General features: G+C 36.7%; 1 protein-coding gene across 2 annotated transcripts; it reads right to left on the bottom strand.

Moving 5' to 3' along the window:
• Window positions 1-442: 442 nt before the first annotated feature.
• On the bottom strand, window positions 443-25,610 carry nqo1 (NAD(P)H dehydrogenase, quinone 1). Of its 2 annotated transcripts, none has more exons than XM_039763462.1 (6): window positions 25,221-25,610; window positions 17,772-17,936; window positions 17,555-17,685; window positions 10,333-10,446; window positions 8,600-8,701; window positions 443-1,028 (listed from the first exon to the last, which is right to left on the bottom strand). In XM_039763462.1, the coding sequence occupies exons 1-6, from the start codon at window positions 25,222-25,224 to the stop codon at window positions 723-725; spliced, it is 822 nt and encodes a 273-aa protein (XP_039619396.1). In that variant the 5' UTR covers window positions 25,225-25,610; the 3' UTR covers window positions 443-722. The 2 variants fall into 2 exon arrangements, with proteins under 2 accessions (XP_039619396.1, XP_039619397.1); XM_039763463.1 differs by lacking the exon at window positions 25,221-25,610 and adding an exon at window positions 23,940-24,273.
• Between the last annotated feature and the right edge of the window lie 543 nt (window positions 25,611-26,153).

The raw sequence follows: 26,153 nt of genomic DNA, 5'->3' as shown, positions 1-26,153 counted from the left end.
ACCTTGACTGACATCTCATGTGCTCCCTCCAAGCTTCACTGCTTCTGGTCCCCAAGCTGTAATTGACCAACAGATGTCCTGGAGACCTCGGAGCTCAGGGAGTGACAAAGTAAGATGAACTGTCCTTTCATAGTTACCTTTTTGACTTTACAGTTTAAATTTTTTTGATTATCATATTAAACAGGGCTCTCCCAAGTGGAGACATTTCTTACACCTTCTTGTCTACTTGTGTTTGCACTGTTTTTTTTTTGTTTAATTTATTTTTGTCTTTCTGTATTTTATCAAGGACATACAGTCATGCTTGTTCTCCTGTGAAGAAAGGTAACTTTTTAAATCAATATTATTTTTTTTTTATTTAAATTCAGGTTTTCCATGTTTGATGTCCCAAACATGATGGTGAGTTCAGCCAATACACAATAGAGCTTGAGAATGGAAATAGTACATTAAAATGAATCAAGTTTTGAGATTTTATTAGTACAATTATTCATAATCTTTAATAAGGCATTTTTTATCAAGTAATTATCATCCATAATAATGGAAATAGTACATTAAAATGAATCAAGTCTCGAGATTTTATTAGTACAATTATTCATAATCTTTAATAAGGCATTTGTTATCAAGTAATTATCGTCCTTAATATCAATAAACAAATCAAATGCAAAAACCAAAGAACCAACATTCATGACTCCTTGGGAGTGCTCAAGCACCACCATGTTTTCCCTTCACTGACTTTGCCCTGTCTGGTTATTTGGAGGAATGCATTTTCCCATGTGTTGGCCCACTGTGAGACCATTGCTGTTGCCTTCCTGGCTCTTCACAACTTCTTCTTTCAACATAAAACCACCATTCAAGGTGAGATCAAATGAGTTTATGGGTACAAAACTTAGTGGCTTTTCAGTCCAGATGCCATCGAGACGTATACGCCAGGAGTTGAGCATGGCGGCCCGGGCTTCGGGTGAACTCAATTTTGGAGTCCAGGATATTTGAGGAGGCAGTACTTGAAATCCACAGAAGTGCAGCACACCATACTGAAGTAAAAGTGAGAGAAAAAATATATATTTAAAAAAAAATTGATATCAATGCATAATTTAGAATTAGACTCAGCCATTAATATATTTAATGCATTTTTTTTACTATAGCCTAAAAAGACTCTCAGCTGTTTGAGTTGGTATAGGAAGATGAAAAGGAAGGGGTTTTAAGTTTTCCACCTCCCAGGGACAGCAAAATAATGTAGGAAAGTGAGTGATCTAAATTTTGGTTAATTAATACTCCGGTCTAACTTCAGCAATGCATTTAATTAATTAAATAATTTGTTATGCCACCTACTTTGTTTTCCTTACCTTTCTCTGTAGATGGCCATCTCCGGTAATTTGACTTTATACAGGGAGATTCACTCGAAAGAGGCCCCGAATATTCTGTTGTAACTCCCGCTAGAATGAAGCAATCTGAACCATAAAAATACGCTATATACCTTGACGGATGTGTAATCGATTGCATTACATGCGATGCTGGAAGTGGTTTCCATTTTCTGACAGACATATTTTGACGTGGCACTCCTTGTTCCCGAATGTATCTGCAAGAGTGTCAGGGGGGAATAGCAGCAATTTCACATTGGATGCTTTCCTTCATATCTTCCACACTGCGGGGCTTATTCCAATAGACTTTTCCCTTGAGCCTACCCCAAAGGAAGAAGTCGAGTGATGTCAGATCCGGTGACTGTGGTGGCCAAAGCTCCTTTGAAATTACCCTGTTGCCGAAGAAGGACTCAATTTCTGCTATGCCCCTTGCTGGTGTGCGACACGTTGCTCCATCTTGCTGGAAGCCAGCATCATCTCGCGATCATCCAGTTGATTCTGACATCGCTTAAACAAATTGGTGACCCAATAGGTTTACACCATGAAGAAACACTGCTCAATACTGTATGCCACCATCCTAAGAAGTCGACTGACTGAGTGAAGGGGTACGAGTATGCACCCAGTAGTTGCAAATGCAAGTTAAACATCACGACGGGAGCATCCCAGCTTGTTCAAAGCTCCATATACTGAGGAGCACATTGCACATTGTTTCGTTCAGATTGCTTCATCCTAGCAGGAGTTATTACAGAATATTCGGGGCATCTTTTGAGTGAATCTCCCTGTAGTAAAGCAACTGAAGCACACTTGTTTTATGAAACAGAGTACTACAATTTATTCATGAACACAAGATTATAAAAATAATGACAACTGTATATATTTTAATATTGAAGGCAGTACGCAAGCCAGACAAGACAAACGTATAAACAAACATACTGTTAATAACACAGAAGAGGATGGCTATTTAGAATTCTTGGCACTGATAACCAGTCTTTAACGAAGGTATCCGATGTTGTTGCTCCGGCTTCAAGTGGAGGTTTCTTCTTACATTAGAGTGCACTCATTCTCCTGGCACATGATCCATTGTTTATAGTGTGATCAGCTTTTGTCAGCTCACTGTTAAGTATTATGAAGTGTTTTGAAACTTCAAAAGTAAAAGAATTACTCATTTTGACTCAAGAGTTTAAATTTTCCCTTCTTGAAGCAAATGTCTTCTGAGAGTCAGCACAGAGCCTGGCTTGGCAGTATGACTCTCAGCTTTCAGGTCCACAAAGGGAGAGCAGCTCATTAGCTTTTAGGTTTCTGAGAGTTCAAGAGTGTATAAGTTGTTTCAGAGATGAATGCAACTTGTTTTAACAGAAGTTGTAACCACAGGTGATTGGACTAAAGTCCCTTCCAGTTACAGAATTAGTGCCTGCTCATAGATGCCTTATTTTGTCACTCTTTGAATGATATTTCATCTTTTGAACTTGGGTGTTTATTTGCACATTCTGGTCAGTAAGGGCATCTGCAAAGATGTCAGTTCAACTCTGATTTACACCTTTGTTATCAGATGAAGTACAGGCTGATCTTCGTACATTTAAGCCATTTTCTTAGGAATGCTGGATTCATGCATCAGTGTTAAATCTGCTGACTTAATGTGCTTTGCGGGCTACTAAAAAAGCCTATTAGAATGGGCAATGCCCACATTGTTCTGCATTGGAGAGATGTGAAGCTTATAAACAGTTGCTCACTACATACAGTTTGAAGATAACAACACCACCAGTGTGTGTGTCTTCTAAATATACATTAAATACCAGCATCGTCAGCAACAGAGAACAGATGACTCCAGGATGCTGACCATAATACAATCTTCCAGGCATCTTCTGTCCAATGTCTGTGTTTTTTTGAACATGTGAACCTTTTTTGTTTTATTTTCCAGTGTTCACAAATGCCTTTTTCTTTTAGTGGAAACACTAGTAACACCTTGGCTATATTTTTAAATTAATTTAATGGTATGTTGATAAGAAAATGGTTTCAATGTCTATCAAAAACATGAAAATTTCTGGGTGACCGTAAATGTATCTACTGGTCACCCATCCACTAGGTAAGTGCTCCAATAACATGGCACAACAAACGTTGGATCTGTTATATATGTGGTGATGTGTCCACTCTGATAACCCATTGCTATGTCCCAGTCCCACTGTAAAACTTGACATTAATAGACCGACAACTCAATAAAGGTTATATTCTCTATTGCCTTCGCACAGTGAATCCGTTCTAAAACACTTTACAATTTGGGCACACATGGCATATTAACTGACACAGTGACTCTCTCAGCGCTAAAAGACTGAACTTGCGCGTTTGCTATTTACTGTCCGATCTTTATCTTAGGCAATACTGCATAGACCAACAGCGTGAAGAACAAAAGAAGCAAAGAGCAGAACTAAGTAGATTTCTTTGAAGTATATAGAATTTCAACTAAAAACAGGTACCATGCAGTTCACACATTATTTATTTTTTTTTTCACTACATAACAAGAGATTTTTTTAAATCAGATGTCACACTTTGTTACAAGCCAAACTTCAGATTGGGAAGATAAAGTGGTAAGCAAAAGTAAAAAAAATTCTAGTCATTTAGTCTTTAAGGAATACCCAGTGATACGTTCTAAATATCTTGCAAAGAAAATTGCCAATTCACTTCTAAACAGGACTCTTGATTTTATTCCTTTTGTCCTTCTACTTATTGTGAACAGCAGGGGGCACTCTTATGCCATAACATAAAAAATAAGGAGGCAAAAACAAAGAGAGAAAAGGTTTTACAGCGGAAACTGTAGTGAGAAGTCAAGCAAGATGACACCTTTTATTGGCTAACTAAAAAGATTACGATATGTTACAATATGCCAGCTTTCAAGGCAACTCAGGCCCCTTCTTAAGGCAAGATGTAACTGAGTTGCCTCAAACGCTTGCATATTGTAATATTTTTTAGTCAGTCAATAAAAGGTGTCATTTTGCTGGATTTCTAATTACATTCATAATGGCTAACACGGTACAACACCCTAGTACTACAACAGTAAACTGGTAATATTACTTGCACAGGGTGTACACAAAGTACAAAAGAAAAGGAAAACAATTAAGACTGGAGATGTCAGTACACCACATTCCACATGGCTGGTCTACTTTACTAGTATAAAAAAAATGGACTCCTTGCTATCTTCCTTACATCGGCACTCCTTCTCTACACCCTGACCTCTATTCCTTCCATCAATTTCTCACCTCAAGCTCATCTATATTATATCCAGAAGAGGTTTTTAAGCTCTGGCCTTAGACTAATTCTGTGTATCTCATGAGAATCAGTTATAGCATCATGAAGAAACTCTGGGGAGACATATACCTAGAGCTCTCTGCCAAGTTCAGATGTTGCTGCACCACTGCTCCACACAGTAGTGTAACTCAAGGCAGTTCATCCTCAATGGGCCCGCAGTGACTGCATGGTAGTTATTTTGCAAGGCTTTATCATTAACATACTAGCTTACGAGATATGAGAAAAATTAACAGATTGATGGTATTATCATTCCCATGGCACCCTATAGCTTAATTACGGCTACTGATCTTTTGTGACTAAAATGCTTGCTGTATCTCTTTCATGGTGGTCATTTTAATAGAATTTTAGTTTACTTTCCTATGAGGGGGTCTAATATATTTTTTGCACTTGGACCCATCAGATTCTAGCTACATCCAAGGTGCCATGACTTCCACCTAGAAGGGCAGGTGAAGCTCAGACAGGCTCTCCTACACAGTGGCACATCGTTCCTACATCAGTGATTTAACCCGAATTTTGGTGTAAGTTGAAACATACCCTAGCCTAAGTCATTTACCTATCCTAACACATTTGGAAAATCATAATCTAGAACATAAAAACACAACTAAACCACAGGAAAAGGACATAAATATACTGTAATATACACTATACTGAAGTAACAGAAAAAATGACAAAAAAGAGTGTAAAAAAAATTCCTTACCTTTATTCCTTCTGAACTCTTTACAATATCTAATTTCACTTCCATTGTGATTGCTTTCCTCTTCTTTGAGGCACTACCATCTGAAGGCTCTGACTTTCGTTTAACAGCCATGATAAGGGCCACAAAGTCGCCAAACGAAGCCATACAAACAGAACACTTCCTCCGCGGGCAATAAATCTACTTCGACATTACCCTCACTAATATGATGCATTACTGCGTATTCTTCCGCTGCGCGAAACCAAACTAGTTCGCCCACATAGTCTGTAAGTAAGACGCTAATGGCATAAGCCAAAACACTCATGTCTCAATTTTTTAAGTTTTTACAGGAGTGAGCGTTGTAAACTTGAAATGTTGTATGTCGAAATGCTGTAACCCGAGTTCTCCCTGCATAGTGGAATCTCATGCTGTCCTCTACCAAGATGGGGGTCTTATTCACCACTGCTTTCCTTACATAGGATTCTGTAAGGATTTTTTTTTATATTTTGATTTTATTTAAAGTAGCCAAGTGCATTTATGCAATGATATAGTTGTTCTCCATGTAAGACCAAACGGAGGAAAGGAAGATGTACTCTAACATGTGAATGATGAACACAGTAAGCCTTTGAAACAACTCCACCAACCTAGTACAGTATAAGGTTTAGTAAAACTCCTGCCATCCGTCAGGTAGAATTAAAGATGTTTTTGTAAGATACTGTGGACACTAAAAATGTCTGTAGTCATCAAGTAATTTAAATAACTCTGCACATATTTGGAGATTTAAGCATGTCCAAGGGACAGTGTTACAACTTTGCCCTCTCTCAGTTTTGAACCCTCTTGTATGTAATACATTTATATGAAATGCTTTAGACCAGCACAGTAAAGCATGCTAAGAGAGAACGACAATGCAATGCATTATATTTGGCATGCTTCATTATGTCCCTGGGCTACCCTTTGGTTCTTTCTATCTGATATAATGTTGTAATGATAGATAGAGCTTTGTTTGACCTAAGGGTCAAATTTGGGTTTTTACAGAAGGTCGAGTAAATAAAAAGCATTATGACAAAGAACTACATAGAATTACTACACAAAAAACAAAACTAAAAGCAAACCAACCTTCTGACTTGGCTAAAGATAAAAAATAAGCAGTCACAATCACAGTGAGTCATTGGACAAATGATCAGAAATATTGGATGGATTAGAGGGATTTTTACTAATGTAACTTTACTATAACATGTTTACAAGGATGCATTCTACATAATTATTAAAAACAGATTGTGCTAAGTTTCACAATTGGGCAAAGTTTATAAAATAAGAGCAATATGGGTGTGATCTATCTCAGTGTCAGCATCTTCTAAACCATGGTTCTCAAACTCAGTCCTGGTAGACCTCTGTGGCTGCAGGTTTTTGTTCCAACCAGCCTCTGTTTTTAATTGGACTCCTGTTCTAATTAAGTGTACTGTTGTTTCCCAGATTCCCAGTTTTGGGAACAAAAGTTTGCTAAAAAAAAAAAAAGTATTAAAATGTACTAAGCAGTTATATGTATTTTTTTTCTTTTTAACAGTATTTTCATCTTGATTGTCATTCTACTTTTCTAGGTGTTCTAATTGTTTAATTAATCTGTTATTTACTACTTTGTGGGGCTGACGCTAAAGTAGTTGCTGCCTTTCACGATTGAGTATTGTTTGCTTGGGTTTCTGCTCTGCTTGTTTTTAATTGTTATTGAGATTCAAACTGCACAGAGAAAGGGCGAAATATAATAAAAGAGAGTTAAGGATTTAAATCCATAGCAAACACAGAAATATCTCTTAAGTTTTTTATAAATGTAAAAATCATGCTGCTGTGCTTTTCTGAATGTAGAATAAAAGATAAATAATACCAGCTAATTAAAAGTGTTGTCACTGATTAGAAATCTGGTTGGAACAAAAACCTGCAGCCACAGGGGTCCCCCAGGACCGAGTTTGAGAACCCCTGTTCTAAACAAACTACAAATCAGCCATTAGCCGCAAAGTAGCATTATTTTCCCAAGCCAAATGGTAAAATGACCGCAAGCCAGCCACAGGTACCAAGAAATTCAGAGGCAAGACACTAAAATTGTAGCATCCATGACTGAGAACCAAGCGAAAAAGGGGGACTTGTGGAAATGCTCTCCAGAGCTGTATAATGCTGAAAGCATCAGCTCAGTGTAGGCAAGGGAACCTTAATATTATGTAATAGGGGAGCATAATAACAGAAACATGTTTGCAACGTTGAGTTAATCTGGTTTTATAAAATTGTTTCATATTTCTTCGCCACTTTGCAATCATGCAGAACAATTAGCGAAACCTAATGACTCCCATAAGATTCCTGTCCAAACCATTATAGATCCCTCACCATGTTTAATAGTTAACTACAGACATTGTGTGTTTAAGGCATCCTTTGGCCTTCTCCAAATGTAAATCTATGTAGAGGTAGGAGACAGGGTGAAAGAACAGTCATCAGACCATGTTACTTTCTTCACTGTTCAGGGTTCCAGGTTTTGTGCTTCCCACCCTGGGCTATGTATCTTTGTGCATTGGGCTCAGATACAAATGGCTTATGTAGCCTTGTCATAAATTCCAACTGTATGAATCTCACATTCCAAAGTGTTAGCTGTCAGACCTATTTTATACCTGACATACTGTGATTTATTTACTTTGAACTCCTTTTGTGTAAAGTTTCTGGTATTTTGTCTATCACTGCATTATGAAGTCCTGGAAGTTCTTTAAATATTTAGAGTGGGGATGGTGGGTTTAATATTCCCTAATTTGGGCATGGCAGCCCAAGCTGTTTTAGGAAAAAACCTGAAGAAAAAGTCTGAAAGGCTGGGTAGACAATGATAATTGGTGTGAGAAAGTGTTGCTGTAGGAAAGAAAGGGGACAATGCATTTGTTATATTGATGGTGGGATGGGGTTGGTGGAATAGGTTTGGGAGTGCTCAGGCAGGCTACTTGCGAAGTAAGATAAAAAAAAAAAAGTATGAAGTGGAGCACATACAGTATGTACTCATTGCCTCATATATAAAAATACAAATTCTTCATTTTGTATAAATGTTTGATTTGACATTGTATTAAGGCCAGTACTCCAAATGCATGTATAGAATGAACTGTAATGAATGAAGCATTAATTGCAATATTTTTATAAAATGTGAAGTTGTACTCCATAATTTATTACTGTATCCTTAAAATAGTTTTCATATATAACTAAAAGAAGAAATAGAACATTAAATTTCTGAAAATGTTTTTTTTTATACCTGAATTGGCCACAGGACGATATTAATATCACCATTTAATCCTTTAGGAGTGTATGCAGACTTCAGGCCGCCTGTGGTAAATGACAACATTGCTTTTTTATTCTGAAAAAGAAAGTTTGTGATTAGACAAACGGAGGCGAGCATCGGAAAGTGCAGCCAAGCAACTGCTCAAGGGGTATAGTCTCTTTTTAAGTACAGTACACATAAAAATAATAACATTTTTTAAATAATCAAGACTCAGTAAAAGCTGCCAATGTCTTTTTATTAATATCAACTTAGTATTAATGTTAACTAGTAATAAAATATAACTTTATATTTAAAGTGGTTTTAAATACAACTACAAGTCTAATAATAATAATAATAATAATAATAATAATAAAATACATTCACATAGAGCTTTTATAACTACTCGGAGCGCTTTACATACACAGTGGGTAGCCATTTCAACCGCCACCAATGTACAGCATCCATGTGGATGATGTGATGGCAGCCATTATTGTGCCAGGGTGCTCACCACGCATTAGCTATCAGGTGGAAAAGGAGTAAGAGGGATAGCCAATTAGAGATAGAGGATGATTAGTGAGCCAGAAGGGATAATAACATGATGGCCAATTTATCCAAGACATCTTGGGACACCCGACTATTTTCAAAAGATACCCAGAGATATTTTATGACCTTAGAGAGTCAGGACATTGGTTTTCTATCTCATCTGAAGAATGGCATGTGCTTTCTGATACTTGCTTGATGTAGTACTGAATTAAAATGAGCTGAGACCTATTCAGGCAGAAACTCTTGCCAGGCAGAAATTAACCATAGACTGGATGCGAGCCCATTGCTGACTTACAAAGAAAGCAGCACTGGGCCACAACACCTGAAAGCAAGTCTTGAGGCAGGACAGCTGAATTGTCTTTTTGGAGTAGAATCTCTAGGTGGGTATCACACTTTCTTCTATGACTTGTACAGAAAATGAGTGGTTGTGTAGGACATTCATGACTAGCAGGAAAACTTCAATTTTACAACAGCATCAGATATGATTTTAAATGTACTGTATGTAGCTATAGTTTATAGGGATAACTGGAGTTATTCTAAGAAGATATAATTTAATTAAAATGTTGGACTAAGTGACCTATCAGAGCAAAACATAGCCAAAGAAATCAACTGCTCGTAAATCCAAAAAAAGAAACTATTGATACAACATAGAAATTTCTATTGTTTGTGACCAATAAATGTAAATTTTCAACATGTACAGTATCTAAAGATACTGACTTTAGTTCCCAGATGGTTCAATCTCTTTGTGAGATTTAACGTTTTCTGCCCATCTTTTTACATTGTTTTTTCTTCTGGATATTACAGTTTTCAAGTATGGGTGTGCCTTCCAATGGAACTGTGCCTATCAAGGGTTGGTTTACTGCCTTAACCTTTGCTCCTCCTAACACAATTACAGGATTATACCAATTTAATAAATGGAAGGATAGATATCAAAAGACTTACAGCTGTTTATTAACTTTCAAACAACATCAATTGACATTAATATGTAATGTATACTGTGGTGGGCTGGCACCTTGCCCGGGGTTTGATTCCTGCCTTGCGCCCTGTGTTGGCTGGGATTGGCTCCAGCAGACCCCCGTGACCCTGTAGTTAGGATATAGCGGGTTGGATGATGGATGGATGGATGTAATGAATAACACTTTGCTATGCATACTGCTTACTCAAAATAGATAAGAAGTACTTACCTTAAAAGGTCCATTGTCATGGAGGGTCTCAAATGTATAAGCAAATCCTTGTGTGAGAACACGGTCAAACCAGCCTTTCAGAATAGCAGGAACACTGTACCAGTAAAGAGGAAACTGGAAACATATATACAGAGAAAAAAAACTTTCAGAGACAGCTACAATTGTTTGTTTTTTCTCTTGTTTAATAGTATTTTAGAAATAGCTACTGTTAGGACATAGCTTTAGTTATTCTAAAAATGTGATTGTGATCACAAGTAGAAATGCCCTTTTCCATTTTTAAAAGCTTATTTCTTAGTTATTCTTGACTATGGTCATATGATTTGCATCACTAGTTGATTACTCATTATTCTGTCTTAATCTTATACTGTAGATCTTATGACATTAAGGAACCAGTCTAATTTTATAAATGGTACCTGGAAGCAAGTTTTAATTCGGATAAATCTGTAGTATCTCTCTATTATACAAAAAAAAATCTTGGAAGGAGACGAGAAGTGATATTCTTGGAGAGACACCTTTATGCTTTTCTACTACCATTTACCTCATCTAATACATTATGTCATCTGACTCTTAATATGCATAGCTGTATTATTTCATCCAATCATCTGGTGCCATCAGCATTTTTAGACTCCTGTAGACTGTCCAATTTACCTGAATGCCACCTCGCTGAAAGGGGAGTCCTTGACTTAGTGCCGCTTCCTAGGAAGATTCATTGGGCTTTCCCATTAGTTTATCCTCACTTTCCAGGGGGTGTTCATTATTCATTTACCTCATTTTAACCTTGTGAAATCAAGCTGGTGGTTTCTCTAAGATGAGGCTTACCTCACATGCTCAAGCTTTACGTCACATTAAGTTAACCCTTTAGTTACCTTCAGTCCTTTTCCTTATGTTTAATTTACTATCACAAAAATTTGTAAAGGTTATATATTAAATAAAAACTCCATAATAGCAGTACCTGTGACAAAGGATTCTCACTTTATTACATCACCTTTAGGTAGCTCACCATCCTTAAAAGAGCAACTTGCTGTTTCTGCACTAAATGTAATTAAATTGTGACATTGCAGGCTGCTATTCCCTTGCAGGTGGCCCTGAAGCTACTCATTTACTTGATGGAATGCTAGCTCTTAGCGGTGGTGACTCAACCCCAGGCTGATGCGACTTATCAGCACCTTACATAGTCCTCTCTTTGAAGTCCTTGCCCTAATGACTACTTCCAGCTCCTTGCAGCGGCATACAAACTCTCTATGACAACACGATGCCCTTTGTTTATGCAGCGGTCATGCAGTCAATGACAAAAACATATCGGGGTTCTGGAGCACTTTGTTGTCAGATGGCACAGTCCGGATATTGGGTGCTGCACGGTTGTGAGTTGCAGCTGACAGACTTAAGGCTGCACTTTTGTGTAGTGATCTGTCCATAGACAAATCCAGGTAGACAAATCTTATGTGAAACTGTAGATACAATGGAGTCTTAACTGTTTACCTTCCGTAAACTGACCCTGCAAACAGTATTCCAGGTCCAGAAGTTCAGCTTTGAGACCCTCCCTGTACAGCTGTTCTGTAATGCTGCTACAACCTGCCTCATCCCTTGCCTAGATAGTCTCACCACTGGACCTGCCTGACACTGCTGATCTGAGGCCAGTGGCAACTTGATCTGCCACTGTTTTCCTCAGTTCCATAAGCCAGAAGCTCCACTAGCAACTGTGTATACGTGCCAAAGAACTTTAGCAATTAGAGAAACAGTAATGGAGCTGCAAAAGTAGTAATCTCTTGGCTGTCTTCTTTTTCTGTACTAATGCCACAACATGTATTCCAGAATCCCAGATCTCAGCCTTAAGAATCTTTAGCAACTCTTCAGAAGAGCCCAGCAATTCTATTATGGGTCTCTGCATCATAAGGTGCTTTGCTAAATCGGACCATAGGTCTTACCCTCATCACACATAACAAGTGTCAATGGATTCTCACTCTTTTACACAGCTCTTTTGGGTATCTCACCCTATTCCAAAGGACCACTCGTTATTGATGCACGAGATGGAATTATTTGTGACTTTGCAGGCTTGCCATTGATGTGCTGTGCTAGGCAGGACACCATCATTACTGCTTTTACACTGTTACTTTTTTCACTAGTTTCTATTTAAAAGCTTGTTTTCATTTCATTGCACTTGACTTACTCCTTATATATTCGAGAAATAAATATATCCAAAGGGGTGTGGAATTTTAAATACATAATAGGATTTGTTTCATTTAAGAATTGTTGAAAAATTACAGATTATAAAAATCAATGATATACACAAAAGCTTACAAATTGCCATTGCAAGTAATTTTCTATGTGTCCGAAAAGAGAATAAGGTGAGGTCATGATGTGTAGGTTTATTCTCTTTACAGTCTCATCTCATGTGTTAATCTTGCTTTTGTAAAGGATGTCGCAAGCCTTAGTAAACAACAGCACTCTGTTATCATCTAAAGAACAAGCACTTCTTTAGAAAAGTGTGGTTTTCTTTCACTGTGTGTCTGTCATATCTTTTGTGGTCATCTTAGAAACAATATAGGCATCCTGCTTTTTGCAATTAAATTCAATTGACTTAAATGGTTATTACATAAGTATCATATTTAACTTCATAAATGTATGACATTAAAAAAATGTCTCTTTAATGGCATTTCATGGTTCCTTGCAGAACTATTTCTTGACAAAGCCCCATTTAATTTTGGGAAGGGTTAACTTGCATATGAACTTGATTCTTTTTGCTTTGAAAAACTTCCTAATATGTGAAAAAAACTGAAATCTTAAAAGGTATAGCAGGCTACCTAGAAGGACATTAACAAATTAAGAAAACTCGGACTTAGCCAATGTTATTATATGCAGCAGGAGTCCTTTTAAAATCATGACCCATTGTTATTTCAGAAATCTGTTGCCCTCTATTCATGGTGATTTACTTAATGGAGTCTGCAACAGATCTAAATAAATAAAGGCTCGTTCCGGAACCTTCAAATAAGTGGGTCTTTTGGGAACCAAAAGTAGTTCCCTTATGGAATTACTTTAAAAAAAAAATGCTAGTACCTTTATTTTTAACAATGCATCGAAGGATCTGAAACACCACCATATAATGAAAGTCTTCACAAATGTTTGCTCTTCAGTTGACTTACAGTATGTTTTATTGCAGGTAACTTCAGAGGTGGTGTTAACAAAGTTGTACTTTATATCCCATCATAAAGTGGCCGAATAATATGGGTTTTGGGAGACAAATGTTCATGTAAAGTTGTATGTTAACTTTGAAGAGTCATCAATTTCAGGAAAGTCAGCCCTGCTTTGTCGCTGACGTTTGGGTATAACTTTCACTTTCCTGATCATGTACGCCATAGTTTGATATCATTGGTAAATGCAAGCACAGTTGTGATCTTGTGCCACTCGACACTGGGTCATATCGCTATTCTGCCTCAATATAGCTTTACATATGTTAAAGTTTTGTTAACTGGGTTTTAAATAAACATCTTCAGGGTGTATTCAAAATATGCACATTTGTTCTGTACCGTACCGAAGCGCAATTGTTCCATCTGCCTACTCCCCCACTGGCCTGCACTCATATGGCGCTTAACGTTCTGGGCCTGGCCACTCTTTTGTCATGACTATGCAACTTTAAATAAAGCCAAAACAAGATCCAAACATGGTGTGACAGCATGCATGTCAAAATGATTTTACTTATTTTGTGGTTGTTTTGGAGTTGTGTAGTGCAGGATAACCTTCTACCCTCTTTTGGAATTATTGAGTGTGCAGCACAGCATTTTGCTGTTAATCGTGCTGCACGTCTTTTTACGCAAAAACCAAAAAATGATGTTAAATAATGTTCCTAAATGATGATAGGAATCTGCAGCTTCACATTCATGTGTAAGGTGAAAAGAAAAAACAGTTTTTAACTCAAAAGATATTGAATGAAATGAGAATTACACTATCTGACTTATCTCATCATTGATGTCATGTCCGTTTTCCATGCTCAAGCATGTTTAGTGATCACACTGTTCCTGAATGCTACTGAACCGTGCTCGGGGCCAACCTCTTCCAAGCGGACCAGGGTATGGTATGGTTGGCCCAGCACAGAGTGATCCACACTAGTCAAACAAACTAGACTTTGTGGGATTACATGCGGACAAATGTTCTCGGGCAGAGAGCGAATTGCCAGTGTGAGTACACACTAAGTCTGATAGCTCAACACCAGCTTCTCCATACTTCTCCACACTAAACCATACTTCACAGATATATACAGTTTGTCATTTAAGATCTGCAAGGTACATTGGGAGAGAAATCAAATTAAATCAATAATCTAAGTAAATTGAAAGTAAACACAATGAGGCACAAAATCCTTATGTGCTTTTGCGAAGTATTAGCTTTCCCTGTATTAGCAATAAAGCAAAACCCTATCACATCTTTTCAGGTCCAAAAACTATCTATCTATTCAGGGTCACAGCCAGGGAGGGTCCAGGTAGGCCATACAACCAACTCCAAACTGCTAGTGGTCAAAAAATAAAACAATAAGGATATAGTGATCCTACAAATACCCACTGTATTTTATTAAAAATACAAAATATACAAATTAAATATGTACATTAAAACCACTATGCATACATGCAAAAAAAGGTATAAATTAGCTTCTTTACTTATGGTGATATCTAAAAATCATAGTTTTTCAAAATGGGCCAAAAGTAGCGAGTAATGATACAACTGTTCCAGAATATAGAGCAACTATTCTGAAAATCAAGAACACAAGGTAGGGCTTTCATCTCAACTTTCATTGTTTTGCAATATATTTTTACTGTAAATAAATTGTCTTCTGATTAGTCAGCTCCACTGTGTTATAAAGACTCGAGGGAGCCATTACCTAACATTTGCTTATATTTTGCTAGTTAACATGCGTTCACTACCATTGTAACTTTCTCATGTGATAAAATTTGGTTTTGTAAAGGTATAATTATTACTATATATTAATAAATATTAGTATTTTGTATTATTAAATATTATGTTCAATTTTACAGTTATTTTACAGGATGTATTTATGAAGTTTAGTTATGAACAAAAATATAGACTGCATTTTGCTTTGAAATTAACATTAATTTCATGCTGTTTTAAGAATTAGAATGAGAGATGTGAAAATATCACTCCCAGGTCTTGAAGGCAAATTTAGATCAGAGACCGGTTTACCCTTTGTTGCACCATACCAAAAAACAAGTCAGGCAACTTTTATTTATCCCACATTGAATGTTTCTAGTCACTCCTATACTGATCAGAGTGCATGTCAGGTGAGACAGTCCTCATCATAGTGCACGTCAGGTGAGACAGTCCTCATCAAAATAGAGTGGTGTTTCATTTGTACCATTGATAAGTAACAGTTACACCAAACCTGCAACAGAGTGCTGTAGAACTTAACAGTGAGCCAGGAGTGTGTGTGTGTGTGTTCCTCTAAATGAGTTTACTGTAAAACACTCATTTGCAGGACATAGTTGTTGTTTCTTATTGGTATTTGGTACACTGTCTTAATTCCTCAAGGTGAAATTGTGCTTTCGAATGACCTTTGCAGGTCAGAGTGCAGGGACAGCCATTGAACAGTGCCCCTGGATCAACTTTCAGGTTGAGCCTTGATCAAGGGCCCAGTGGAGCATATGTGGTGATTTATATTAATTTTCCAAAAGCACACTGGAGGAGCCAGTGGAGATATTCAATCGAACAGAAGTGCTGTGGGTACCCTCCCTTTGTATCAAATGAAATTAAAGATTCGAAAATAATCATATGAAAATTTCAGTGAGATATATGAACAAGTCATTAAATTGTAGAAAATAATGAATAATTTAACTAATAATCGCATTAAAAAGTGCAGACATGGCAAACCTGAAGTTACCAGCCCAGGTCCTTTAGCAGCATAGCCACCACACCACCTTATAAAGGAACAATTAAAATGTGAATAAAACGTATTTAATTATTATTAGATGCAATTTAACCATTTTATTATGTTTAAATAATCTTCTATGGTTAAATTGCTGCAGGTTTTATTCTTCACTGGCTTTCTTTAACTATGGGACTTTTACAAACCTCACATTAATGAAAGGCTTTTAATGCTGGGACTTTTAATTTCAGAATGCCTCTTTTCATGTTTTTGTCACCTTTCATTCAAGATCAACTGGCTGAATCTATTTCTGTTTAATGATTTGCTGTCGATTACTTTTGCCTGAATCTAGGTGGTACGCTACTTGCATTCAAACAGGCAAAAATATGGTGGCAGTTGAGCATTGTGTTATTTAGTCTGGGTGACTAAAAAAAGTGTATGCAATTTAAGGCATGATAAAATTTTGATACACACTGGTAGCACTAATAAAAATAAAAAGAGAGATAAATTGTTGACATTATTATTACTTAGCAGACCCCTTTATTCAAGGTGGCTTCCTACATTTGAGATACAATTGGTTACATTTCTTTTGTTTTTCCAATTGGAGCACAGACAGGTAAAGTGACTTACTCATGGTCACAGAGTGTCATCCGCAGATTCTGAATCCATACGCTTCAAGGTTTGCAATCCTAAGCCTTAACAACCACAAAACACTGCCTAAAGAACTCAGTTTGCATAATTTTGTATGCGAGGTTGACATTAGTTTATGACTGAATGAGCAAAGAAGCTTCTCGAGAAGAACTCAGAGTCATGCATTAATGCTGGATGTCCACCGCTCAAAATTTCACCTGTTGCTTGTGTCTGCATAGGGGAATAGCCGATGCCCTGGTTTGACCCCACCCATTGGTACTGAATGACATGTGACAAAATGACCATGAACGAGGTATTCTATCTGAAACAAATCAGGCAGGCCTCAAAAGAGACATCTGCATATGCAACATTTGAAAAGGTCCTAATGTTTAATAAAGTAAGGCCATTTTACAATAAGGGAATTTAACTTTACTACATCATTGCAGAAAACTGTTGATGATTAAACAGTATTTTAGAATAATTAGATGAACTTTAATTATACGTATTTTCACAATTAGAGCCCCATTTACTTACACTTCTGCCCTTTTTCATGTGATTATTAATTGCAGAATTGCCTTTTTATCTATCTAATTGGCACAAATGGTATTTCACACAGTACAACTATGCTGTAGAAAACGTTAAGTCTTATAATGCTTTACCTAACAGTGCATCTTTTGCACTTCATATGCAGTGTCTTGCTCTATTCCTAGAATTAATCCTTTTTACCTGAAATACAATTAGGTCAGCAGCTTTAATTTTTTTCTGTTCTTCCATTATGTCATTGCTGAGTTTTCCTTCTTTCCATGCCAAACCAGTCTCATCTCCGTAACTGAAATTATCTGGATTCTTCACTTCACCTAAGCACAGAAGTAGTTAAGTAGCCTTTATTAAATAATTTTAAAATCTATTCACTACAAATCTTAAAAAAAAAAAAAATACCAACCTTTTATATCATTTTTTGTAGCAGTCGGGTTAAACTTCAGTTCGTACAGATCAGAAACCATTACCTTGCACCCCTGCTTTTTAAATGCCTCCACGGCAGCTTCCTTTAGAGCCGCATTGAATGAGCTGTGTGACTGGTGAGCAAAAACAATCAGGACGTTTTTACCTGGAAAAGACAAAAAGGACTTTTGGAAATGTCTGTAACCTTGTAACCTTAATGTGATGCTCATAAGATAACCAAATTACAAGATTGTGCAGCGTGCACTGTATACAGACATTAAAATTCATGTACAATGTTTTAACATATTGACTGCAGACCAATGTTAGCTTTTAAGGAGTTTGAGTGATACATTTAAATTCAACCTACACTGAATGCAGGGGTGGAAAGTAACAAAGTACAAATACTTGTTGCTGCACTTAAGTACATTTTTCATGTATCTGTACTTTAGTTGAGTAGATTTAGCTGTGGATACTTTTTACTTTTACTCCACTTCCTTTTACAACAAATATCTCAAATTTCTACTTAACTACATTTCCATGAGGTGACACATTACATTTTAAAGTCACTTGACTCTTTTCAGTGAATAATGGAAATCGATTTGTGAGAACAAACAAATCGACTCAATACAGTTCCACAGGAGTGCTAAAATGCATACGCCATGCAGTCAGCCTTTTCCATTCAGAGCAGTGTTTCGTAAACTATGGGTTGTTAGACTCACTGACATCTGTGATGGATTGCCACATAACTGTGGGGGTGAGGGGAAGAAATGACAGGTGAGCTTGTGAGGTGAAGGGACAGCTGAGCTACTTTGAAATGTCCAAACGTGCGGCTCAACAATGCAACAATTTTCAGGGTTTGTGAGGATTGTGTCAACAGATTGAGAGTATAAAAAGTGTCGTGACAGAGTTTTACAATAAATTAAGTTGCAGTGGTCACGGACAAGTGATTAGTCCTTCATAATGTGTTTGTGTTTACAGAATACATTGAATCTAAATCTGCAGCTGAGGTGCAAAAAAGACTTTTTATTAAGGTTATCATGCCTTGGTGAGGAAGAATTCCTTCTCCTCATACTATTTTAAAGTAGTTTGATAAATATCAATCAACTAGTAGTTTGAAATACATGTTTTTAAACCACTGAGAACTACAAGAACACCAGAAAATATCAAAAGGGTGAGATAAGCAGAAGACATTCAGCACGATGATAGTCAGTAGAGTTAAATATTTCAAACTGCACTCTTAAATATAAAGGTGTCAGAGTGGTTCTTTAGAGCAATGCCAGAGGGACCATTTTTGGTTCTCAAAAGGCCCATCAACATAAAGGTTCCAGAAAGAACTATTTATTTAGATCCATAACAGGCTTCATATGATAAATAATCGGGAATATAGGGTAACAAATTTATAAAATATCAATGGGTTGTGATTTTAAAAGGGCTCTTCCTGCACTTCATAACACAGACTATAGGTCTCTGGTACTGCCCTGCTGTGTAGTCTACTATACAGTACATTGAAGATGCTTGTTTTGTCCATATTTAAGAAGTCTTTTTTTAAGCCTAAACAACCAATTTCACATGCAAGGTGCCCTCCCCAGAATGAAATGGTGCTTTGTCATGCAACAGCTCTATGAGGAACCACACAACTCAGTAAAGAACCATATAGTGCTATTAAAGAGCCATTATTTTTCAGACAGTGGACTTTTCATTGAATTATTTGGCAAGATGTATTTTATCACCTATATAAAATTCACATAATGTTCATATGTTTTAGGAATTTTTTATTTTCCGGTTGAACGAAGTGTCAAATGTAATGATCATTTGGAAAGCAATACAGTATTTTTCAAAAGTTGTTAAAGACAAGGTAAATAAGCTGCATTGATTAATTACTTTTTAACTTCTTCATTCCTTAACTGGTGCCATGAGTCAAATGGCAAAGTTAAGTGGCATTTCATATTCAGAACATCATATCCTTGCACCAAACCCCAGAAAACCTCTTTCTTAGCTTTACTAAAGCTTAAACTAAGCATTTCCACTGACAGTAATATACCTCAGAAATCTATTCCTGTTCCAATTGCTAATAACTGTTTTAGGTTTAAGCCCCATGTACCTGTACATTGTGTGGACTTTGCATGTTCTCACAGTGTACATGTGTGTTTCCTCCTGGTGCTCCAGTTTCCCCTCATAGTCCAGAGACATGCAGGTTAAGTGAACTGGCCCTAGTGTGTGTGTAGTATGTGTGTGTGGTGTGTGTGCTCACCTTGTGATGAGATAACACCTTAGCCAAAGATTATTCATGCCCTGCACCCTATTGTTGCTGGGATAGGCTCCAGCTGCCTCATGACCCTGCTCTGAATAAACATATTTGGAATATGGATAAAGAGAGTATTGTTTTCTAATAATATGCTACTCTCCCACTTTTCTGTTTTAGTAATATTCATATGAGAATTTTTGCTTAAAGGAAACGATGTTTACTTTTGTATTATTTGGCCATTGTTATTTGTCTGTTTATGACTCTGTTGTCACTATGATGATAATTCTTTTTTTGGATCCTAGTACAGTATCGATTTATCTAATTTGGGTCCTCAGATGAAAAAGTTTAAGAACCTCTGCTTAAGAGGTTTAAAGCACATGCATGATGCTGTCAGCCTCTTTCATTTAGGTCAGTGTTTCCCAAACTCAGTCCTGGGGGCCCACTGTGGCTGCAGGTTTTTGTTCCAACCAGATTCTGTTTTTAATTGGACTCCTGGGCTAATTAAGTGATGTGTTATTTCCCAAGTTCTGTGCTTTGGGAACAATAAAGAAATTAGAGAACTAAGTTTGTTAAAAAAAAAAAATATATATATATATATATATATATATATACACACACACACATATATAAACATATATACATGTCTACACATACAAATATCTATATATATATCTATATATAACTATATATATATATATCTAAATATATCTATCTATATATATATATATATATATATATATATATATATATATATACATATATATATATATATACACATACATGCATACATACACATACACACACACACACACACACACAATATATATATATATATATATATATATATACACACACACACAGACACATATATATATACATATCTACATATATATACAGATCTACATATATATACATATCTACATATATATATATATATATATATACACACACATACATACATATATATCTACATATATTATATATATATATATATATATATATATACTGTATACAGCAAAATCCCCGCTCTTCGCAGCAACGAAGAACTGCTTTTAAATTTTTATTAAGAAGAAAAGAAAACCTTTTTAAACTGAGGGAAAATATACCAATAACTATCTGTTAAGGATCTCTTTGTATACTACGTTGTCAGTTCAGCAGTCCAGTTGTAATATGACCAAGCTGTTTACTTAGCTTACATTTGAGAATGCAACATATAGTTGTCCAGGAGAAAAGCAATGTTGCCTCAAATCAATGGCAATCTTTTGTAGGGTGTGTCCCTGAGACTTATTAATTGTCATCGCGAAGAAGAGCCTTACTGGAAATTTGAGGCATTTGAATTGAAATGGGAGATCAGAGGGTATAATGGTGATGCGAGGAGTACTTTCAGAGTGTGGCGCTCTGCTGTTTTTTTGTGTAGCTGCCTTCACACAGCTTCTCCGCTGGTTTATAAACGAATGCCATATAAGGCCATCGTTTCTCCTTGCTTCGCGGTTCTGTACTGTATTATTGTTCGTTTATTACGATTCTTATAGTTATTGTGTAGCTATTCGAGACTTACTTTACTGTTCAGGTACTCATTTCCTTTATTTAATCCGCGGCTTGTACGCTATTTTTTGTTCGTTTATTACGATTATAGATATTTATTGATTCCCTTCTTTAGCTGACTGCCTGCTCATATAAGGCGCCCCGCTGGTTTTTTGTGAAGCAGCCTTTACACAGCTTCTCCGCTGTTTTATAAACGAACGACATATAAAGCCATACTTTTTCCTTGCTTTGCCAAGGAAGCTGACTTTTTATTTAATCCACGGTTTCTCCGCTGTTTTATTGTTCGTTTATTACGATCGTTATAGTTCTCTTTATATATCACGTTGTCAGTTCAGCACTCTGGTTGTAATATGACGAAGCTGCGTCAGCTCACTCTTGAGAATGCAACGTATAGTTGTCCAGGAGAAAAGCAATCTTGCCTGAAATCAATGGCAACCTTTTGTAGGGTCTGTCCCTGAGACTTATTACTTGTCATCGCGAAGCAGCGCCATACTGGAAATTGGAGGCATCTGAATTGAAATGGGAGATCAGAGGGTATAAAGGGGATGCGAGGAATACATTGAGTGTGGAGAAACTCTAGAGACAGCGTGTGTATTAACTTGTGGATTTTTCTGTGAGTATTTGGTGGCAGCGTGACGAAGTTGCTTCCGCAAGACTGCGTTAGCTGTGGAGCTCAGCTTGGAGCATATTCTTTTCCCACCTTATCAATTGTGTAATGCGTTTTTTGAACAGGTTTGATGCATGGAAGTGATCACTCGTACTGCGTTCAGTCCGTTCACGTGAGCTGCTCTCGTGTGATGTTGCGATGTCCACAGATTTATTTAATGTTAGCTAAGACCTGGCACTGAAAAGTTTCTCGCTACAGCAATTTTAACTCCGTTACAAAGTGATCCAAATCCTCGTTTATACCTTGTGTCTTCTCATTATACTTGTATCTCGCAAATAAAGTATTCAGCGTTTTTCTTCAGCGCTCTTTGGGAGCTCTTCCTTCTTTACTATGTACTGCGGGTACAGTCAGTTCACGTGATTACATGGGAGACGTGATGATGTCACACGCAGCTCCGCCCCCCATGGCCATCGAGCTAACGTCCATGACAGTATATGGAGAAAAATGGGTTCCAGTTATGACCATTACGCGTAGAATTTCGAAATGAAACCTGCCCAACTTTTGTAAGTAAGCTGTAAGGAATGAGCCTGCCAAATTTCAGCATTCTACCTACACGGGAAGTTGGAGAATTAGTGATGAGTGAGTGAGTCAGTGAGGGCTTTGCCTTTTATTAGTATATACTGTATATATATATATATATATATATATATATATATATATATATATATATATATATATATATATATATGTACCAAGCAGATATATGGGAATAGTGCATTTTTTTCTTTTTAACATTATTTTCATCTTGATTTTCATTCTACTTTTCTAGGTGTTCTAATTGTTTCATTAATCCATTATTTACTAATCTGTGGCTCTGATGCTAAAGTACTTGCAGCCTTTGATTATTCAGTGTTGTTTGCCAGCATATCTACTCTGCTCATTTTTAATTGTCATTAATAAGATACAACGAAGGGGAAAAACGGCACAGAGAAAGGGCAAATAATAATGAAATCAACAAGAGAGTTAAGCATTTAAATCTCTAGCAAAAGCAGAAATATTTCTAAATGTCTTATAAATGTAAAAATCATGCTGCTGTGCTTTTCTGAATGTCAAATAAAAGAAAAATAATACCAGCTAATTAAATAAGATGAGTGCTGTCAGGAGTTGCCACTGATTAGGATTCTGGTTGGAACAAAAACCTGCAGTCACAGGGGGTCCACAGGACCGAGGTTGGGAAACACTGATTTAGATCATCAAAATACAATACAGTGACAAAACATTTGTATATAATGTATTCATTGTTTTGTACAGTTTGTTACTGGAATTCTTTTGAACAGAATATATAAACATGTTTATCAACATTATTTGCATCATTCTCACAACCTATCCTACTGCATTTTTGTATTTATTGCAAATATTTAATATATTAGGTAGGCACAACAACACCAGTAAATGAGGAAATACATTTGACAAGTACTTTTACATTAATACTTTTAAGTATAATTTCAAGCAAGTACTTTGTTACTTTTATTTAAGTAGAAAGATCAATGAGACTTTGAGTAGTGATAAAAGTGCTACATATGTGTAAAGAATTATTATTATTATTATTATTATTTACTATATTACTTTTACTATAGTACATTTTTGCTTGTTTATTTATATATTTACTTAAGTAAATTGTATGAGAACTTCCTCCATCACTGGCACAATAGTTTTTTCACCCCTTTCATTTGCACTTCTCACTTCTTTGAAATTTTCTTTTTAAAAAGTACCATTTGCAGATTCTTCTTCTTCTTCTTTCGGAAGCTCCCATTAGGGGCGTATCGTCTTTTTTGAAATCTTCCTGTCCACTGCTGATTACCGTCTATTTATTCTGACACGGGATTGAACCTATCCACACCTGGTTTCTGTTGCTGGTTCTCCCAATTTGGGTTGAGCGTGTAATGGCAATGGAGGAACAGACACACGTTCTAACTGAAACAACTTGATTGGCAGGGATGCCGTTTTTGAGCAGTTTTTCAACATTCCAACCATTGTTCTGTGCTATTTTTCAAATTGAAAATGCTATTAATCTTAAATTAACACTGCAGTTTAATTCAAAATCATGTAACCTGAACAAAGGAAATTGTTATACATTACAAACTAATGAAGAAGTGAAGCCCTGGATAGATGAAAAACTACTACCTTCGGTTCTCATCAGGAACCACATAAGGCTGACAACCTGGTTCAAGGGGCTTTTTTTTTGCATGTCAGGGAAAAAAAAGTCTACCCGAAATGTCACTTGTTCACTATTTATCTTAAAAGTGAGAGACGATATGAAAGAAAGTATTTAAATGACTTGGTCATTTTGCTGTATGTTGTACAATTCTTTATGTAAGATTACAGTAATATACAGGTAGCAGAGTTAACCCTTGCCTGAGAGAGAGAGAGAGACTGCTTTAAATCACAGCCACAGTATTATACTAGAATTACAAAGTATAGTCCTAATGTATACCAAAATCGCATAATACAGTCAATAGTTTCAGCCTCTTTGCCTAGCTATCTATGGAATATTGAATAACTCTCCTCCTGTATTTAAGTTAAAATATATAATCTGCACATTTTGTAGCACTCGTTATGTAAAATCGTTTGTAGAGTAATTTAATATATTAAGGTACTTGACGGACTGACTTTAGTTGTCGCCAGGAGCATATTTCAAAAAACAATTGTCAACTATAGTAAAGGCGGATTAACCACTTTGATCAAACATTTATAAATTGTCTACATGCCCGTCTATTCGTCCAATTCCTGGAGCGTCTGAACTGATGCGCAGGCAGGAACCAACACTGACCTGGACGCCAGGATAGCGCGTTACATAAACTTACTAAAACACTTGCGCTAATATTTACCAGGGCAGTTTATGAGTTACTAATTAAACAACATGCACGGATTCTATTGAGTTTAGTATACCATGTCCCTGGCAGTGTAAATTACTGTGTATCAAAATGTTTTGTATGCAACAATATCTACAATCTTTAGAGAAACTATCTTAAAAATGACTAGAGCCGACTAACCCATTGATGTGCCTGATGTTTCTCTCCTCTGAACAGGCTGCTTGTCCCCGTGCACAGTGTCCTCAAAGCGATGATTCAAGTTAAATTATGTTATGGAATCTCACAGCTGATCGAAAGCAAAACCTGCAGGAAGAAATGCGAAGAGCTTCTTGTCACGAGACTTAAAATGCAAATACCCCGGTGCAAGGAGTCCCGGTGACCTACTTAGCAATTATGAAACGTTTTAGCGGAGACGTTTATGTTACATTTGTGGCTCTGAACCAGGCGGAGTCGTTCTCCCTCGAAATTCGAGAACGCAAATAGCCCTCGCAGTGGAGGCCTCGGACAGATTCAGTGACCTGAGACATTCTGAGGCCCATAAGATGAAGCCCTCGTCAGCTGCATCTCTTTTGACTCCACCCACTTTCCACGCCCCCACCTCTGTGTTAGTGGTACACTTTTGTGCTAAATTTGCTATTATAGTAATGGTGGCAAACTGAACGTGCGTGCAAAAAAATATTATAAATGAAAAAAGCTTCATTGGGATAAACTGTCGTGTTAATGTAATAAACGTCTCTGTGTACTTGCGGCTAGGTCACGAGCCGCTCGGCTAACAGAGAAGCTCTTAGCTGGGCGACTCAAACGACTACTTTATACAGTACCACTTTGTGCTTCTGAGGGCGAGTGCGTCATTCCTGTGGAGCATAAACTACGCCACAATTAATGCATCGTTAATATAATTATTAAAATTTTCTACACCAGTAATTATATTTACTAATGATATAACACAGAGAGGACCACTAAGACAGTACTCTAAAGAACTCCTAAACGTCCGGCGCGTAGTATTGCATATTTTACACAAATTATATGATTTATTCGAAGTCTATAGGAATACTGTATGTAGTGTTAATCGTATCTGAGTGCACTATATAGTTTGTTCTTCTTTATCTTCTT

This window comes from Polypterus senegalus, chromosome 9, assembly GCF_016835505.1.
Source record: "Polypterus senegalus isolate Bchr_013 chromosome 9, ASM1683550v1, whole genome shotgun sequence".
NCBI classification, from domain to species: Eukaryota; Metazoa; Chordata; class Cladistia; order Polypteriformes; family Polypteridae; genus Polypterus; species Polypterus senegalus.
This window is presented reverse-complemented; position numbering and strand designations above follow the sequence as displayed.

Excerpts from the sequence above, each read along its gene's own strand:
- nqo1 (XM_039763462.1), bottom strand. Across the intron at positions 17,686-17,771 it reads TACAAAAAATGATATAAAAG|GTGAAGTGAAGAATCCAGAT; the intron begins GTTGGTATTTTT and ends TTCTGTGCTTAG. Across the intron at positions 1,029-8,599 it reads TCGTCCTGTGGCCAATTCAG|TATGGTGTGCTGCACTTCTG; the intron begins GTATAAAAAAAA and ends CTTTTACTTCAG.